This window comes from Metopolophium dirhodum, chromosome 1 (assembly GCF_019925205.1).
Source record: "Metopolophium dirhodum isolate CAU chromosome 1, ASM1992520v1, whole genome shotgun sequence".
NCBI classification, from domain to species: domain Eukaryota; kingdom Metazoa; phylum Arthropoda; class Insecta; order Hemiptera; family Aphididae; genus Metopolophium; species Metopolophium dirhodum.
The window spans coordinates 134,176,211-134,197,857 of NC_083560.1; the positions used below are offsets into that span (position 1 = coordinate 134,176,211).

Consider the following 21,647-nt stretch of genomic DNA (forward strand, 5'->3'; position numbering starts at 1 on the left):
GACCAATCTCAATCTATATTGAATATTGTAAACAAAAGTAAATGTCAATCAAACGATTATATTAAAATTAAATGCATTGAATTCCAAATTACCGACATCAGTACGCACTATTATAACAATTGACAATGTGAGTACACGAATAACAATTTATAGAGTAGGTACGTGATAATATTGAACCGTGATTCACTGGCATCGATTATCGAAACGAGTTAAGAAAACACGTTGAGCAATAAGCCGTTAAGGTTTAACCACAAAATGTTCTATGACGCCATGACACCATGACAAAAAACTATAAAAGTAAACGAGCCGAGTAGCCGATCCCGCCTACATGGCAGTACCGTTTTCGAATACGGGTAAACAAGGTTATAACATCAAGTTGGTTACTAGCTCGTTTCCTAGGTTCAGACTTCAGATCATAGGTAAACGTTAACAGTGGCGCCGAACCCTATATTCAGGTAGGGCATCTGCCCTACCTCATACTATTTTGGTGGTGGGTGGGTGGTGCAGTGGTTGGGTCATTACTAACCACTGTGTGACGGGGAGTTATAGACCATTCCCTCGGGGGTTTTTACACCTTTAGCCATATGTCACGAGGGCGGCTCCTTCACGCCTTTGGGTGACGCGGAAACATCCCTCCGACGGGTTACGTCAGGGCGCCCTGGCGCCAGGCTGACGGTCCCCCGCCGGCTGCTCTCGTTCGAGATAGTGGTTGGGTCAGCGAGTTTATTATAAGTTATAGTAAATTATAAATAAAAATAGTTTATAATTAAGTCTTTAGTATTTAGGTAGACATATTTATGTAGCCTAAAGCCTAAAACCACAATAATATTATAGTTAATAGATATATACATAGGTATACGATGATAATATTATTATATCATTAATTTTGTTGTCAATGTTTGGTATATAATATACTTATCTATGGTTTGGTTATTATGATTTATGGTCCATGTGTTTAAGTGGCTTAGCTAGTGTTAACATGTAGCGAAAAAATTCGTTACGAGTGGATATTTTTGTACGAAAATAGAATTATCAATATAATATTATTATTCGTGAAACGTTGAATTGTGCCGAGTGGTGAGGGCGCTGCGTTGTTACGACGGCCGACGGTCGATCTTATTAGGTATTTATATTGTCGACACACGAAAATTATTGTGATATTGACAATATTGTGATTTGTGGTTCAGTGGTTGAATTTGAGTGTTTAAAAATGAATTCCTGTGATTTATGTAGATGTGGAAAATTAAAAGGGACATTTAACAACACTAATTGGGCACGCCACATTGAAGCTTGCAAAAACAAAAAACGAAAGTTAAAACATAATGTTCAAGATATTTCAAGTTTTTTTTCTACTAACAGAGGTGGGTATTTATTTATTATAATATTTAAATCTTGTTAATGTAATATGCAATATTTATATAGATAGCATTGGTAGCAATGTAGCATAATATAGGTAATAATGTAATATAGATTCATGTTGTGCTTACTGCTTATTATATTTATAAAATTATATATTAATATTATTATTATATTAATGCATATTTCTTTTTTTATTAGAGACAGAAAATATTGTTGCTAGTTTTCAAACTAATGTTGTAGGACCTCATCCAGCTGTAGAAGGTAAATATAATCAAAGGCAAATACCTACTTTTTTTTAAACAATAATGCCTATTAATGCATATTTCTTTTTTTATTAGAGAGAGAAAATATTGTTGCTAGTTTTCAAACTAATGTTATAGGACCTCATCCAGCTGTAGAAGGTAAATATAATCAAAGGCAAATACCTACTTTTTTTTAAACAATAATGCCTATTAATGCATATTTCTTTTTTTATTAGAGAGAGAAAATACTGTTGCTAGTTTTCAAACTAATGTTATAGGACCTCATCCAGCTGTAGAAGGTAAATATAATCAAAGGCAAATACCTACTTTTTTTTAAACAATAATGCCTATTAATGCATATTTCTTTTTTTATTAGAGACAGAAAATATTGTTGCTAGTTTTCAAACTAATGTTATAGAACCTCGTCTAGCTGTAGAAGGTAGATATAATAATTGCTTTACAGTTGCTTTATAACATACTTTTTCTATAGTTATGAGTTATGACTAGGCCTGGATTTATATTCCCTTAGAATGATGAAAAATATCCTAAACAAAATGCTAAAAAATTTTTAACTGTTGCTCTCAACAATAATATTTAAAAAAAATGTTTTTGAATGTATGACAAAGTTAGAATTTCGATTACTTACAACTAATTATACTTATGAAGTAAAAAACTTTAAAAATAAAAATAAAATGCACATTTTTATACTAAACTTTAAAATTTATTTTTAAAAATAAAATGTTATATGTATATTTTGTGTTTTTAGGAGATAGACATTTTAACCTAGAAGAAACATTTAAAAATGATCCAGCTAATTTCATCAAAATGACTTCTTTGACTCATGAAATTAGGAATTTAATTTTGGAATATGGTCCATGTCAACCATATTTAAATGACATGCCTGAAAAGGTTTTTCCAAAGACTAACAAAAGAAGTTTCAATGACACTCACTATTACCGAGTTTATCCTGATAATACTAAACACCATAGAGATTGGCTTTCTTATTCACCGAGTCAAAATAAAATTTATTGCTTACATTGTTTTTTGTTTGGAACCAATCTACATAGTTCCTTAGCTAAATCTTGGACAAAAGAAGGTTTTAATTCATGGAAAAAATGTATACATGCAATACAAATTCATGAAACTTCAGTAGATCATGTAACTTCTTCATTAAAATTTAAATTGAGACAAACTAGTGCACCAATCTTACCAGCCTTTCAACTCCATAAAAAAACTCAAGTAGCTATGAACAGGCAAGTTATTACAGAATTAGTGGATATTGTTTTGTACTTGGCATATCACAACCTTGCTTTTAGAGGACATACAGATACATGGATCCCTAATAATCAAAACGGTAATTTCAAGGATCTAGTAATTTTAATGGCAAAAAACTCTTTACCATTATCAAAACACATACACCGAATTGAAAGTTCTGGAAAAAAAGAATACTCTTTTTTAACTTGGCAACGTCAAAACCAACTCATAGAATTTATTTCAGAAGATATTTCATCTCAAATTCAATTAGCAATAAAAAAGTCTCGTATGTTCAGTATATCTGTAGATTCAACATTTGATGCATCGAGGAAAGAACAAGTGTCTTTTGTGATTCGGTACATTGATGAGTTGTTAGGAGATGTATTAGAAAAAGTTGTTGCAGTAAAAGAATCTCCTGCTACAAGTGGACAAGATCTATATGATTTATTTAAATCGATTATGGAAAAACGAAAATTGCATTGGAAAGAAGAACTTGTCGGACAATCCTATGACGGTGCAAGTAATATGTCAGGAAACTATAAAGGTCTCCAAGCCCGTATCAAAGAAGAACATCCTCGAGTATTGTTTGTTTGGTGCCATGCACACCGTTTAGCACTTATAGTCAAACAGGCCGTTTCATCAGACTCCAATACAATAGATTTATTTGGTAATCTAGAATCTTTATACGTATTTATTTGGTGCTCCAAAAAAAGAGCTGCTTTATTTCGAGATAATCAAATTGAACATTCTCAGTTTCATGCTGTAAAACGTGTAAGTACCACTCGTTGGAGTTCACATTCAGCAGCTTTAAATATTGTATTAAAGAGCCATAATGCATTATTGAAAACTTTAAGCCAAATTAAAGACTACGAGAAAGGTGACCCAGTAATAGGTTCTACTTGCAGTGGCCTCGTAACATATTTTACATCATACAAATTTTTATTAACGGCTTGTGTGTTCAAACACGTATTTGATATATTTGAACCGGTAACTAAGCAGTTTCAATCTCGTGATTTAGATATTTTATTGGCTACAAATATTCTTCAAAACTCAATGTCAAAATTTATTAAATTAAGACAAGAATTTAAAAATATTAAAAACATGGCTGATGAATTTTCCAACAATAGTGCTATATCATTTGATCCACTAAAAATAACAAGAAAAAAAAAAGTACCTAGATTGGCAGGTATTATAATATATTATATACTAATTATCACATTGTATTTTCAAAAATATTTTGTTGATTTGAAGTTTAATTATATTTGTTTTTTTTTATGTATAGGTGAAATGGTTTGTGATGAACAAATAAGTGATCCGTTAAAAAAATTTGAGGTGGAAACATTTAATTCTGTTATTGATATAACATTATCTCAATTAAAAAATCGTTTTGATTCCACAAATATTGGTCCTTTAAAAGATATGTCTCTACTTTCAAGAAGACGGATTCGAGAAATAAAAAGAAATCCAAATGCTCTTCCTCAGGACTCTTTTGAAAAGTTGTGTTCAATGTACACAATGATGGACAGAGATATTTTAATTACAGAATATAAATTATTTTGTAATAACTTCACAGAAATTGAAAGTTCTGTACTTCTTCCTAGGGCGCTTAATGGTTCATTCATTAGTTGTGAAGATCAAAATGATGAAGAATATGATATTGATGTTAACCCTAATATTGATATGGATGATGATAATGATGACGATAGAGACAGAACCGAACAAATCAAAACAAATATGACCAGCACGCTACAAATTTTTAAAATTTTCTGTACAGCTAATTTAGCTACTGTCTTCCCAAATCTGTTTTATGTTATAAAATTAAGTGTAACTCTACCAGTTACTAGTTGTAGTGTTGAAAGAAGCTTTTCAAAACTGAAGCTTATTAAAACTAAATTAAGAACATCTATGATACAAGATCGACTTGAACATTTAATTAAAATCAGCTGTGAGAGAGATATTCAACCAAACAACGAAAATATAATTATTTCTATGGCAGGTAAAAGCTCTGTGCTAAATAAAGGTTTAATGTACTAAAAAATTTAAGTTTTTTGTGCCTACTATTATTCTATTATGTTATAATTTTAATTTAAAATAATAAAGTTTATCAAAGTTTGTATGATTACTACTGATATGGTTTAATAAAATAATGTGCTGTATAGGGATATTATACCTTTGTAATATCAAATATTTTTTGTAAACGTCAAATATTATTGATCATGGGGTGGTGTTTCATAGTTTTAAAAGTTTGCCCTACCTGATTTTTTTGGTTTCGGTGCCACTGAACGTTAACACAATCAGCTGATCAGCTTCTTTGTTGTTGTTTAACGTTCCGTTTCCCGGTTTCGGGTTTTCGTGATTAGATCAGTACCAGATACCTACAACTTATTAGGTACCTATAATATTATTTAAAACAATATACAAATATAATATTAATATTGTGTCACTGTAATACATTTACCGACACAGATAATATAATATATGTATATAATATTATATATATATATATTTGCTTACCAAAGTCCCAAATGGTAAATAGACGATATTAAATAATAACAACTATTGAGATTTGTAAACTTGTAACTTTTAATGAAGTATACTCAATAGTCAGTATCTGCTTCAATATGAATGGTTTGAATAGGGAGTTAATTTATTTTTATGAATCAGACATAGAATAAGCTAACATTTATTCGTATATTTCATAGATACATAATATTGAAATATAATTACTAATATATTTTTGTCCGTTATTACCTAGCTATTTAGTATTAATCTAAAAAATGTTTTTTTTTATAAAAGTTCAAACTATCATTGATATAGGTATTAGCATGCACCTTAATAAATACTGTTATATAGTACCATAATATAATATTATAATATATTATATCCTCACAAAACAATGGTCCCACATTATAGATACATTTTTATTTCTAATTCTATATTCCTTGGTGTAATTAATTTTATAAATATTTTTGATTAGAATTATATAGGAGTATTTCCATAAATGGGGGAAGTGGGAGAGACGTACTACATACTTCTTTATTTGCAGTAAGTTAGTAAGTACTATATTAGCTTAATGTTCCTGAATTAAAATGCCCTGTAATGGTGTATATTTGAAAAAGTAAACTAATCAATTTTTCAAATTAATATTACAAACAATTTTTATAAAAACAAATTTTTATTATATAAAACAACATTTTTCATATCATACACAATATATATATACATAAAAATTTTTTTGTATTAAGCGTAACTATTGATTTAATGATGTATGAAGAACTGGAAATGTTATTATTATATTGTTGATTGTATAAGAACTATGCATTTACATATAATTTCATTGATATTATAATATTTATTATCCGTAGATAGTTTATCAACCACATATATTGAAAGTTTTGAGCTATTTATAGGTTTTTCATAAAATGGAACTTTATTTAAAAAAGACTTACCAACAATTACATTATGTCCTGTTTTTGTGAAACATATATTAAGAACATTTACAATTTCTTCATTTTTTGTTATTATAAAACTATCAGATTTTGAGTGAGTGTTAATTTTAAAAGTCTTAATAATTAAAATTTCATATTGTGGACCAACTAAATCTTCGCACAAGGCCCATCTTGATGTTGTTTTTTTAAACAAATATCAGGTTTAATAGTTGAAGCTGAGTATGATTTATCATATTGAAATTTCTCTTTGTATCTCTTGACAGCTTGCTGTAAAGGCTGAGATCCTTTCTTAACTGTCTTTTTCAATATTTTTATATGATTTTCAAATGGATATGCACTAGCATTGTCTAGTGGGCCGAAGTTTTGGTAATCTTCTGTTATATGTTGTAAAGCATGGATGTTATCTGATGCCTGTTCTGTACCATATATGGCACAAAAATCACTGAATTTTAAAAGCTGATCACAATAATTTAACATTTTACTTAAATTAGGGGATAGCAATATTGTAAAAGAAATATGAATACAAAGAAAATTTAAGTAGATTTTTTCATTTAAAATAGATTTTAATACCACTGGACCTGTATATAGCAAAAATTGACGAAATTCAGTTGCTTTCCAGTGGTTTATTTCTTCTAAAGTTCTTGGTTTTCTTGGAAAGTCACTAGTTACACAATTTTTTAAGCTTGAATGATCAGTACTTAATTTTTTTACTTGATTACTGTTGATTTTTACAGTTTTTGGACCTTTGCCTAACCACAAACGAAGAAGTTTTTTGGTTATTCCTAAATTACAAATGTGCATATAATCCAAACAAAATACTTCAATTATATCTATACTTGGTAAATTGGTTAATATAGACATTTCAGTATTTATTGAATGATGTTTTTCTAACATTTTATTTACAAATGATTCATGTGTTCTTTTCGGTGCACCAATTTCAGGAAAACAAAGTCTATTTTTCTTATATATTCCTGAGGTTTTATACCTCGTGCAACAAAAAAAGCCAGAATGATATTTTATTTTCAAAACAAATGATTTCGCGGGACTATCGCATACAATGGCATCTAAAATTACAGTTTTATGTACATTTTTTTCTTCTATTATTAAATCTATACCATTTTGGAAAAGCATTTTCATTTCTTCATAAAAGTCTAACAAATACTCATTGCTATCAATTGGTTTTTTATAGCCCCAATATATTCCAACTGGAAATACATTATCTTTATTGGGTCTAATATAGCAGAGTATAGGCCAAAAACAACTTCCAGAACTTAGACTTATTGGTAGCCCATCAATTCCAAATACTAGCTTTATACTAGTACTGTCCTCATTGTTAGAATAAAAATGACGAATACCAGATTCAATACCAAAGTGGTAATAACTTCCAGGATTTAAATTTTTAACGATTATCTTTTTGGATGATATTGATGTTTGTAATAGTGTTCTGGAGTCTTTTGGTAAATCATTGAAACAATTATGTGTTTTTAAGACAGTTAATAAATCATTAACAGCTGAATGACTTACATTATGATCAACTGCCCAATTTGCAAGTAGATCATTGATTGAATGTACTGGTGGATCATTTAATTTCATATTCATATCGCAGTTGTCACTTGAAGATGATGTTTCCCAAAAATAGTTATATTCATCGTGGTCAGATACTATTCCATCTGTATATTCTTCATCAGTATTTTCAAAATAAAAATTACCTAATAATAATGAAAAAATTAAGCGTGGTAAGTAAAAACCCTTTTTTTTAATAGCTTTATGTTTGTATAATGGTATCTATTATAAATACCTATACTTACAATCACTAGTACTATACTCTTCATTAACTTGATCTGATGGAATCTCATCAAATACAGTATTTCTAGGGTCAACATAAGAAGAGTTATATTGATCAATTGGTGGATCATCTACACTGATATTTTTCTCGAGTGGATCAAGTAATTTCTGAGTACGAACATAATGAATATTATTTATGTCTTCAATCTCATTAAGTTCTTCTAACAAACGGCGTGTGGAATCACTCATCTTAACTAATTAGATATTGATATCTTATCTAGATAAATAGTTACAAGGTATCTAAATGGTCATCTTAGATATTTTTTTTACTAACCTAAATGAATTTCATCTAGATAGATTTTTTATTGATAAAAATCGCAAAAATTGTACAAACGCATTTTTTTATTTTTATTCAGATTCTCAAACAAAGTTTATAGTTTATGAAAAATGAAATGTTTATATAGCATGTACAAATATGAAATAACGATTGTGTTATTAATTATTATTTATTAGTTACCTATTGCCCGTTATCGCATTCCATAGCTCGTAGCCCGCAATGTACTATTCTGGGAATAGATATTTGCAGTTAATGCAGTTATTGGTTTATTTTGGTCTGTGGAGTGTGGACTATGATCGTCTAATGTTTATAGACTATCACGGACTGTTTATATAATTACATTATAGACTATAGTTATAACGACGGACTAAGATAATATCATAATATATATATATGTATATTATATAATACTACTATGTCGTAGTCCGTGGATACAAGTTTACAACTTAGATAAAAACCGGTTGCCAAAGCCCCCCGGCTACACTGCCACAGGCGACACGCAAATACGCAAATAGGCATATTTTGGCGTATTTTAGGTTTTATTTATAGTTTGATCGATTATGCGACTGTCGCGGTCGGCTCCGTTTCTCGATTGTCATCTTTTGTCAGTGGTCAGTTGTCACTTATTCTCAGTTAGTTTTACGTTACCGTTTTTATATTTCGACATTTGTCGTTGCGAAAGAAGAACAACTGCTAAACGCTACTAAAATTGTTTGTTTAGTGTTATAAACGTTGATACTAATTCATAATGAAGCGATTTTTAGTTACAAGTTCTGAAAATAATAAAAAATGTATTAAAGAAGCTATCGATATACCTTCACCGGCCTCACCTGGTTTAAATGAATCAATGGTTCACAACCCTTCGACTAGTTCAAATTCAGCTCAAGAAATTGATAAAATTACAAATAATTATTTGTTTGACGGTACATTAAATAAAGTTATTTCAATTATTGATAGTAAATTGACTGCTGATTGTCAATCGTGCAATAAAACAATACATGGGCAAATCAATTCCACAGGAAACTTTTTAAAACATATTAAGGTATGTATGCTAATCTTATGTAGTTATTATTTCATATTTATTATTTTATTGATATAAAAATCAAGAGGTACCGATCAATTGGTATGAATATATAAAACAAAATAAATTAAAATTACCTATTTATGTTTCAGAACAAGCATTCCTCAGTATTATCTAAGTTACAAGCTAAGAAAAATGAAAAAAAAAAGTTGAGGAATGTTAGTCTAAGTAAGACACTTTTTTACTATAATGTTATTCTGACCGTTGCATTGTAGCAAAGAGATTGTTGCTATACTTATGCTATTATTGTTATGTATATATTAATTTTATTGTTTATTAATTATTATTCATTAGGTAAGAAAGACGAATCAACATTAGAACATTTTTCGAACAAACAATTGAAATTACCCTACTCTCAACTATTCCAACCAAAGCAAATATCAAAGCAAACTGTAAGTATATTTTTTTAGTTTTAGTAACCAAGTTCATAATTGAGGATATAAATAACTCTAAAATCAACATGTTTAATTTTTTTTATAGATTGTCAATTTGGTGTTTGACTATAATATAGATGAGATGAGACCTCTGGTAACTTGTGAAAAAGTAGCCTTTAGGAATTTAATTATGGGTCTAACTGGTATAACTGATGCCTCTTATCTTCCAGAAAGCAAAGTTATGAAGAGAGAATTGAAATCAAGGTATAAATCCTACGTCGCAATGCTAACTGAATTAATATCTAATCAATATTTTATATGTGTAACCGCTGATATCTGGTCTTGTAATAATAAGAGTTACCTTGGCATGACTTGTATTAATGAAAACAATTATAATAGATGCTCTTATGTATTAGGATGTAGACGTGTCAAAGGTAGCCATACATATTTAAACATTGCAAAAGGTATCATTGAAATTCTAAAAACATTTAATATTAAAAATTCTAAAATTACACATTGTGTGACAGATAACGCTTCCAATTTTGGAAAAGCTTTTCGAACATTTTCTATGCAGTCACAAAAACAAAATGTAGCACCAACAACAATCTCTTTAGAAAATTTTAATGAAAGTAGTTCTGACATAGAATCTGAGGTAGATGACACAAATTCAAATATTGATGTTGTTGAATTATCAAACATTTTTTTAGATTCTAATGAACTAGTAAATGAGTATGATGATGATATTAGTTTACCAGAACATTTAACTTGTGCTGCACATACACTAAGCTTGATTGCCACTTCTGATATAAGTAAAATTTCAGATATATCATATAAAAAAATATCAAAATCTGTATTTGAAAAATTACAGTCATTTTGGAATATTATAAGTAGGAGTTATGTTGCATCAGACAAAATTTATGATATCTGCAATTGCAAGTTTCCAGTACCCATCCTAACAAGATGGAATTCTATGTTTATTGCAGTTAAAAAAATTTTAGCTAACAAAGAAAAAATGTTGTGTGGGTTTGATGAGTTGAAAATAAATAAATTAAAAATTATTGAATGGAAATTTCTTGAAGAATACTGTTTAGTAATGGAACCTTTAGCATTAGCCCTCGATAAATTACAAGGGGAGAAATCCATTTTCTTGGGTTATGTAGCTCCAACAATAATCGCATTAAGACTCAGGTTGATACAAGCTTCGCATTTAACACATTGGGTCCATTTCTACGGCCCCCCCCCCCCCCCGATTTGGAATTTTGAATTCTTTTTGCGCCAATCGTTTGTGCATCGTTTGTGCATGAATGTGCACGAAGTCCGGTCGTTTGTGCTCAAAAACTGAGGAGATTATCCCTGAATCAAATTCGGGGGGCTGTAGAAACGGCAGCCCCCCCGATTTGGAATTTTTAAATTCTGATTGCGCCGATCGTTTGTGCATCGTTTGTGCACGAATGTGCACGAAGTCCGGTCGTTTGTGCACAAAAACTGAGGAGTTTATCCCTGAATCAAATTCGGGGGGCCGTAGAAACGGCAGCCCCCCCGATTCGGAATTTTTTAATTCTGATTGCGCCGATTGTTTGTGCATCGTTTGTGCACGAATTCCGGTCGTTTGTGCACAATTATTTCCGGAGATATCGCAAAAACAAATTTGGGGGTCCATTTCTACGGCCCCCCCCCCCCCCCCCCCCGATTTGGAATTTTTGAATTCTTTATGCGCCAATCGTTTGTGCATCGTTTGTGCACAATTGTTTCCGGAGATATCGCAAAAACAAATTTTGGGGGTCCATGTCTACGGCTGTGGAGGGGGGGGGGTGGCCGATTTGGAATTTTTTAATTCTGTTGGGGCAGTTCGTTTTCGTTTGTACATCGTTCGTGCACGAAGTCCGGTTGTTTGTACACAATTATTTCCGGAGATATCAACAAAACAAAAACCGTGAAAACGGCACCTCCCCATTTTAAGTTTTGAATTTCTCGTTGATCAAATCGATTGCGAATCATTTGTGCACGAATTCCAGTCGTTTGTGCACAATTATAACTGGAGATATCTCAAAATCAAATTCGGTGGACCTAAAACCTACGCCGTATAACCTATCGCTTATAATGCTTCGTGTTAATGATTAACTGTCGGTATTAAAGAATACAATTAATATAATATATTATACTTTAATACTTATTGCTTATTAGTTATGACTTAGGTGAATTCCATGATGGCCGAGGAGGCGAAAAAAATATATTCTTGAATAGGTAGGTACCAATTTTGTAAAAAAAACTTAAAACTTATATGCTTGATGTAATTTCAACCTATATTAGCTTAGAAGACTGCACTTCTGCAGTAGACTGTACATTCGTATAAATGCAGTAAAAGGTAAAACAGTACTATTTAAAAGTTAAATTTATTTTTATTCACATTCAATAAATAATTGTAAAAATATAAATAAATTTATAAAAAACCAAGTTACATATTATAATTCTCATGAAGTCATTGAACATCATACTTCCCCCATCCCCCATACAAGTTAAATACTGTAATATATTTCTAGCTGATCTCGCGCACTTCGTTGCCCGTAAAAAAAATGTATGATTGTTCAACTCCCTTTGGGTGCAACTAAGCATCCCTGGTAGGCAATCCGACTATATAGGATCGCGGACAGTATGCGACAGCACATACATGTAGGCATTGTGCGAAAATTTGATTTGATGCATGCTTGTACCTGATCTGCCCGATTAACCAATGCTACCAAATAATAAATAGGTACTAATTTATACTTATTATTTCACCTATAACCAATAGCAACCATTTGTAAACAAAAATCTCAAAATCCACGTTTGAACACCTCTCTAGTTGGTGGTAGGAGTGAAAAAAATACTTAACAACCTATTCTCATACCTACCAAATATAAAAAAAAATCATTATAATCGGTCGATCCATTTCAGAGGAATTCGACCACTAACAACGTGACACGAGATTTTTATATACCTATAAGATTATGTGAAAATAACATAATTAGTTAGTAGTGTTAGTACATTAATATTACCTACCTAAAATTTCCACTATATATACCATACAATAGTATGTAATTTGTAAGTTGGTAGGTACCTACCTATGTGGTTCAAATATCAAAGATCTAACATTTTATTTGTCTAATACATAACATCAAACATCTCAAACATAACACAAATAAAAAATATTACATACCTATATTTTTCAATGCACAATATACCTATTATCGTTTATTAATTAGCTCATCAAGTCCCTAAATTAAAATAGATGATTAAAATTAAAAGTTACAGAAAAAAACATTTTCAAGTTTCAGTAGGTAGGTTAATATAATTTACTTTATTTGTATCTATTTATTATAAAAATTAAATTTTCAGTGTAAAAACAATATAGAACAGTTTAAATATTAATATCAAAAGACAATAATTTAAGACATTCATAGTTTACACTTCTATAGGTAGGTATCTATTAGGTACATATTATTACTATAATAAACACACTTAACCAATGTACAAATATAAAAAGTAAAGATATTTAGGTACTTAATCGTCATTTCTAAATTATTACCCAAAATATCTTACACAAAAATATTTGTGTTTTAAATTTTTTGAAAACACTTTTGCAATACCTATAAATTATTTGATATTTCATAAATTTTAATTTTATATATTATGCCAATAATAAAGATAGAAATAGGTAGCGGGTCCAATGCTCCATAGCAATATTCTGTACAATTTAGATATTTTCTAACCATAAATTTTACTGAATTGTCTTTAGACTTTATAATATTGACTTTTTAAACTATATTCCTACCTACTTTATCATATAATATAAAGTACCTACCTATTTATTCTTTTCTTTTGATGTACCAATCTATTGTTATAACTTGTATTTGACATTTGTTCTTTTTATTTATATTTTCTATAAACTATATCAGATAGGTAGTTCTAAAATTAATGAAGAATAATCATGTATTTCTTTGCTTAAATTGGGCAACTAATGGCATATATCTAACTTAGAATTATCAGTTTTTTTATTTTTCCGCAGTTATATTTATTATTTTTTATAAGTAATGGATATTTTGTACTATTGTAGACTTGAAAAATTTCTTATTTTTTAGATAATTTTCCTACCTAAATGCACTAAAATTATCAAGTGGTCTAGGAATCATTGAAAATTAGTTGGGTATGTAAAATGTATAGTTTTTTTTATGTATTATAAGTTCACTGTAAGATATTAAATGTTGACCATATCAGATAATTAGTATTACATTTTTTTCAATAACCGAGAAGCTAGGTATGTTATTAAGTGGGTAGGTATTTAACAAGTTTCAGCACATTCTAAAATGCGAACAGTAAAATATACTAAATGCATAAAATGTTAGTAAAAAGCTTTCTTTAATTTACCTTGTAAGACAACCACATCAGTCTACATGACAACATTTCTTAATTCTGTTGTCTTAAAATACTCAATGTCATTAATATACCTTGGTAGCCAAGCAAATTCATAAGGCATAATATAAGGCCTTAATTTTATTAATTCATTGTTTAATTGGCTTTTATTTTTTGGTCAGCTAATCGTATGTCTTTTCTTCTTTTAACCCAAAATTCAATCAATATTTTTGTTACCTACTCCAAAGCAAACTATGCCAAACATTATTTATATTATAGTCAAGGCATACTACTTCTACTTATGATTGCAAGTAATTGCATGTAAATTAAATATTAAGTATACTATATTAAGCCTACTATACAAAATTAAGAAAAAATAACAAAAAACATTTAGTTGAATTCAATTTAGAAAATGAAATGTTAAATTCTGAAACTGATTTTAGAGTTAATATTTATTTGTCTATTATATAGATAAAATAAATATTGAACTCAATTATAGATTTGCTATTAAACTAGACTTTATAATAAGGTACAAAATTTGTATTTATTATTTTTATTTAATTGGTTTATTATATTAAATTGTACAATGCATATTGTAATTTTTGAAAATATTTGTTGTTTTTAAAAATAAGTGTAGGTCACTGCCTTAATTAGTAGGTATAGGCCCTTCTCAGTAACGTAGGTACCAAAGAGGTGGTTTGTGGATATTGAGGTTTTAAAATTAGCTGGTACCTATTACCTAAATAATATGATATTTTATTTTTAATTGTAATCACCTGATAGGTAGGTAAGGAATTTGTTTATATGTATACCTAGGCTCAACATTTTTATTTTATTTATTTACCATTTTTCTATTACATTTTGATAAATAATTTCAGTTTCTACCTAGGTTTAAACTGGTGTAGAACATTTTAGTAAGTATACCATCTCGTGATTGTTAAATTAACATGGATTAAGTAGGTACTTCAAGAACCCAAAACAAAATATTTTGTATATATTTTTATTTTGTGTAGGTACCTTTTGATGGTGTGACCATTAAGAGGACGCTACACATAAAGTGAAACGTATAGAACGGCCGAGAGAACGCGCTGTTAAGTGTTTTCGCGATCCGCAAGTACGCGACGTTTTAACCACGCCCACTACTCTAAGGCGGCGGCCGGCAGACGATTTTACTTATTCGAAAGCGATGTTTATTATTGTCTGAACCTTCGTCTGTGACTGATTGCGTGAAATTCATATACGTTTTAATGCCGCTGTAATGTTTTATAATATCCGCGCGTAGGTACCTATGCAATTTGTATTTATTGCATTATTAGATACTATTACTTAATACAAAAAGGTATATAATATAGTAATTAATACTTATTTAATTTATAACAACAACCTAAACTAATATTACCCAAATAAATAAATGTTGGGTTTCTTGTAAGCAAAAATAATATGTATTGCGAATTTCCGTATATTTTACGTTATAATTTTGTATGACGTGTTCCTGTTACCACATATACTTTTTATATGACCATTTTTGTGTAAGCATGTATCATATAGATCTATTATTTATAAAATCCTTTCTACCTGGTATTTATCTTATTTAATGTCGCTAAATAATGATGCCGCTTAAATCCTTTTATACATTTAAATGTAAACACTGATGTATACCCTCTGCGACACTCATGCTGGAATACCATATCTAAGAAAGAACAGTCAAATTTGTCATGACGAATACTTTGTATTTGCTCAAACACATAGCTAATATCGACTATTCTACGTCCTTCAAGTAAACTGTAAATAAAATTAACATAGAAATGTGTATAGGTACTTTATTTTATTTTTTCAAAACAACTTCTAATCTTTTCATACTTGGAAACAGTAGTATCGTTAGAAATTGAATAATCAGTTTCTAAATTATGAGCCATGATTTCGTCTGTATCGAATGTTTCACTCAAACTAGTACAAGACAAATTATGTTGTGGAAGTTCAATTAAAAGTTTCGGCCTGGATTGATCAGAATTTGGTGTATCTAATAAAGTTGTTCTCCTAAATTTATTTAAATATAACATAGTTTAATAGATTACACTTTTTGTTAACAAGTTAGAATAACTTAAAAATGTGAAATGTTCCAAGACAAATCAAAACTATTCGTTAAACACTAAAACGTATCACGTAGGTATCCTAAATAATATATATAATAAATAGTTCGTAGTTTTCATATTTATTTATGGCAATTATTTAAAAAATATCTATATAGCTATGGCCTCACTCAAAAAATAAAAAATAAATGTTTTTGTATCAGATATAATATAAGTCTTGGTAAATATTTCATTTTATATTTGAATTAAATAAATTAGTTAATTCACCTCGACGTTGACGGTGAGCTCCAAATAAAAGATGTATCGTTACATGTATCTTCGACGTGAAAAGTTAATTTTGACTCACTAAAACGTAATTATTATTTTCAGGAAACAATTTTATATGTATTTGTAATGTAATAATGTATAGGTACTCAAAATTAGAAGATTCTAGAGTTCCATCTAAATTGTCCGTGGCAGGATTTTCAGGCATGTCATCTAATCCATTAGCTGGTAGTAGTAATAGACGTTCACTAAAATAATTACATCTAACAATCATTTAAATATAACAAAAATAATAATCTCCTGATCCCAATCCCAATACTATAATTATTTACCTGCAAGTATCTAAACCTGGTAGGTACTGAAATAAGTCATAAGACGGATTATTATTAATTAAAATGTTTTACTTACGTTTTTTTGAGTTTAATATTTTTCATACGCTTACTAACTGCTTTCTTTCCAGTAGCTCGTTTTTTTGAACGTAATTTTTTTGGTGACATTATAAATATTAGTCAGTTGCAACCAAACATTTAAATACGTTAACACACAAAATAAATTACACGAAAACGCACATTAAAACACTAACACTTTTTTGTAATTTAATTAAAACAGTTAAAAACAATGACTAAAATTAAATTGACAAGTTTTGATGAATCAATACTGTTGAATAAATAAACACCCAAGACCCAACTAAAAGTAATTTGCTGAATATTGCCCGCACATAGTAGGTAGGTACCTAGGTATATTATAGCAATTAGGAAGTGTGCTTATATTTGTATTGTACGATTACCTATATACCTAATATTATAACAGTATCAGTGTGTATTTTAATTTTAGAATTATCCAGCAATTACGTATTGGAAACACGTAAAATACAATAAATTAAATTAAATTATTACATAATATCTAAAATATTCCTGGAAATTATTACGCGCGCGGGCGCGCTGATCGCCGATATAGACAAATATAATTTTAGTTTATCATGGAGGGGGAAATCGTATTCGATGTCGCAACGACCGTAGGCAGCAGCACATTACAGCCAAAATTATTTAATAAAATTGAAATCTCTACATGAAAACTGTTTCGCGCGGAAAGAACCAAGAAGGCTACAGTCATAACTAAGAAACGACATTTTCATCACATAAAAAGGAGACATTTTTCTGTGAAATATCGTTTTTATTTTTTCGATATCGGAACTACAAAAAAAGTTATTCAAGTTTTAAAAACACAAAAATAATGGATTTTGAAATAATGAGAACTTTTTTCGTATAAGTGATATTAAAAAAATAAAAACGATATTTCACAGATAATGTTCTCAACTATATTGTATATTAATTTGGAGTCTTAACTATCGCTACAACTTGAGTGGTTCTATCCCGCGTGAAACGGTTTTTACGGACGAATTTATACATGTGTAGCGTCCTCTTAAGCCAATTAAATTTTTTAATTAAAGTACGTAATACCTATCTCTAACATAATATATAGGCACATAGCAGTGGTTATCTAATAAACCATCTAGGTTTATTTAACAACTAATCCAAAAATAAATTTTATAATAAAATAAAACTGATAGAGTTTGAACAAAACTAAAGTAAGTATATTAATAGATTTATAAAAACATATCCAAAATAATAAAAAAAAAAACAAAAATGTAATATTATAATAGTTAATGTTTATACAAAACTTAAAATATGTACCTATAAAATCATAAATAACAATAATATAAATATAATAAATAGATATAAATAATAGCAAACAAATCATAGAATATAGCTGCATTGCATATAAAACAACTCAAAATATTAAATAATCATAAATATTAAAATAATAAGAAGTTACCAAAAATCATATTATTACTACACATCTAAAAATATACATTATGTACAAACATAATTATAAATCAGATTATAATTAATATTTATGTAAAAGAGAAATTGTATAACTTTTTATAAATCGAAATTTTTACATATTTTTTTTTTGTTTAATGCTATAATACATTATACATTTCAAAAGGTTGCATAGGTATGTGTATCTAATTATTTTTTATAAACTACTTAGAAAACATTAAAATTTGGACGTTTACTTTTTTATTATCACTTATTGTGTATACCTTTTCTTTTGTATCGTCATACATTTGCCACATATTGATGGGATGTCTGTATGCATGAGCATGGTAGTGGCCTAATGTATCGTATGATATTGCTGCTTGTTGATTTTCCGGTGTCGTTACCGATCCTTTGAAATACTATTCGGTGTCTGCTACTGTGAGGTATTTTGGAATATGGTTTAATTGTAAATTAGTATCTGAAAATTGTGCATCCATGCTATTATTCAAATTGATCATATTAAAAAAGATATGATGACCAAATGTAGGTATTAAGTTGAAGGATTTTGAACATAGTTTACAACGGGTGGAGTTATCATAGAGGCTTTTAATCTCAAAATTTAACAACTTTTCAATTTGTCTTTTTGTTGGGTTCTTTTCAGACACACAAACAGATATGTATGGTTTCTTTTCTACTTTTTCTGCATGAACACACGAATCGCATTTTTCAACTATTTTCACACTTTCATCATCTACTAATAATTTTATGAGCATGCTCTTTTTGTTCAACTGATAAGAATATAATATTATTTACCATCTTCTCTCCTGGATAAAACTGCTTTAAAATTTTGGCTCGTTTTTTATATGTTTGAATAGTTACACCATCTCGGAGTAACACATAAACTAGATGCCATAATGTACTTTCATCTTTTCTTTTCGTTACATATGATGCATATTCATTACTATCGCAATATGCAACTGCTAAAATTTGAGTAACAGAATCAAAAGCACAGGTATTTGCAAGCACAATGTTTTCATCATCTAGTTGTACAGACTTAAATTTCGAGTGATTGCCATTTTTTATAAGTCCGATAACTTTTGTTTTTGCTCTTGAATCTAAATTTCTTAGTAAAATTTCTCGATTTGGTGCCAGATATATTGGTTTCTTTTTTCTCGGATTAATTAATATATTATTACCCCAATTCTCTTCAGATGTATCCTCGGTTTCTAATATTGGTATTGTGTGTGTTGTTGTTACTGTACATACAGGTTGGTTACACATATATTGATTTGATACCTTTTCTATTGGTGGACTATTGAAATCTAAAATTTCGTAGAGATTGCTCAAATCATCATTAACTCTTATGGTGTCTATTTCATTTATTGCTTCATCATTTATTACTTCGTCATTTATTGACAGAGGTGTAAGATTTTGAGGATTTTGGTTGACTTTGCTAACATTAATTGGAATTTGATTGATTTTAGCATTCATTAATTTCATTGTACCATTGATAGATTGAATATGTATTTTTAAGAAATCATCGACTCTCATTGGCATACTATTGGCGTGTTTAAGGACCCGATTTTTTAAATCATTGAACTAGCTTTCAATCAAAGCACTAGATTCAGGAATTTCACCATATTTGAATGCCTTACACATGATTCCAGACCACAAAGGCATGTATGTGCACAAATTTAATACCAGTGTTGCAATAGTTGGTATAAAATACATATTATCGTGATCCCCCACTTGATCATTTACATCAATTTGACATTGTTCAGCGATATTCTTAGACATTTCATAAAATGGTCCTCTTGTGTTATTTAAATTAATGATTTCTTCAAAACCTAGTTCTTCAATATTCTCTCCAATATTTTCGTTCAAATTTGATTCTACAAGTCCTGTGGCAATCCGTTGTCGTAAGAATTGTCGTCCATTTTCACAGAAGGTTTTATGACCATTTTCCAAATAACCATCTGTATTACTGTAAATGAGCCAAAAAAAACTTCTCAACAGTTGTTTTAAATCGTCTATATCATCAGATAAAATCATTTGTGCTATTGAACGAACAATAAAATCTTTCACTCTCTTATCAACTGACTGGAGTGGCTTCCAAGTAGTCACCAGTTTTATAATATGGGCTACATCACACCTAACAAAACATGTCGGTGGATCTTGTTGTATATTAGATAATAATTGGAAACAAGCACTTATGTAATTAGTTAAATTATTATACTGTGTAAACGCTCTTACGACAGCAGCTAATAATGCTAATGACATGTCTGTAATGACTTGTTTTGGATATGGAGCTCCGTCTCTAATCTATTCTATTAACCAATTGTAAATTGAATTATTATCATGCTTCTCAGATAACATGTGACTTATTGAATATTGAGCCTTAATGGTTTTGTCGTGTATAGCGATTTCATAGAGCAGAATATTTTTGTTTTCTTCTTGGATATTAAAGTTGGTTTTTTGACTAAACTGCCAGTTGCGTCTATACAAATTGTTGAAATGTTATTATGTTGTACATATTTTCTGTAAACATTCATTTCAGGAGCACTCCAATAGTGAACATAAAATCTATCATATCCAATGTCTTTAATTATGTTGATGTATGGATGCAAATATTTCATTTTACAAATTGCCAATATAGGGTTATCCTCTTCTCGTTGATCTTTTAGAGCTCTACATTTTATGATTCTTAATGCGTTTGCTGTTGGCAAATGACTAGGTTCTTTGTCATCAAACTCCACCAAATCATTAGCTTCAGTCCTCCTTAACATATCTGCAGATATTTTTTCATTCACTAATTTTTCGACGTAATATTTTTTTTTTCAAACGTTGTTTTACGTTTTGTCTTATCAACGCATTGCCGAAAATTCCCACTATAGGTACAATGGAAAATCGCTCTACTATTATCCGAAGGTTTTTCCTGGAGTATACCTTTTAGCTTACTATCACTTGTTTTGCACTCGCCGTAAAATTCACAATAGTTTATCCCAGATTCATAAATTTTAGCTCTTTTATAGGTAATAGAACAAGCAATTTTTGTCTGTTCCCAAAAATGACTGTGAACTATTTCTGTCCATACTCCAGGACTCAACACTTTATAATTACGGTTTAGGTATTTTGAATTATTTAACTGATATTTCTTTTCACAATGTATTGCTGCCCATTCTTCTTTACTCAAAGTTATT

General features: G+C 29.4%; 2 protein-coding genes across 2 annotated transcripts; both read left to right on the forward strand.

Annotated features, from left to right (window-relative positions):
• Positions 1–328: 328 nt before the first annotated feature.
• Positions 329–3,930, forward strand: LOC132932504 (zinc finger MYM-type protein 1-like). Its single transcript, XM_060998893.1, has 8 exons — positions 329–419; positions 1,188–1,361; positions 1,558–1,620; positions 1,698–1,760; positions 1,838–1,900; positions 1,978–2,040; positions 2,368–3,767; positions 3,874–3,930. The coding sequence occupies exons 1-8, from the start codon at positions 329–331 to the stop codon at positions 3,928–3,930; spliced, it is 1,974 nt and encodes a 657-aa protein (XP_060854876.1).
• A 26-nt stretch (positions 3,931–3,956) lies between these two features.
• LOC132934470 (uncharacterized) lies at positions 3,957–4,889 on the forward strand. Its single transcript, XM_061000770.1, has 2 exons — positions 3,957–4,041; positions 4,138–4,889. The coding sequence occupies exons 1-2, from the start codon at positions 3,957–3,959 to the stop codon at positions 4,887–4,889; spliced, it is 837 nt and encodes a 278-aa protein (XP_060856753.1).
• Positions 4,890–21,647: the final 16,758 nt, after the last annotated feature.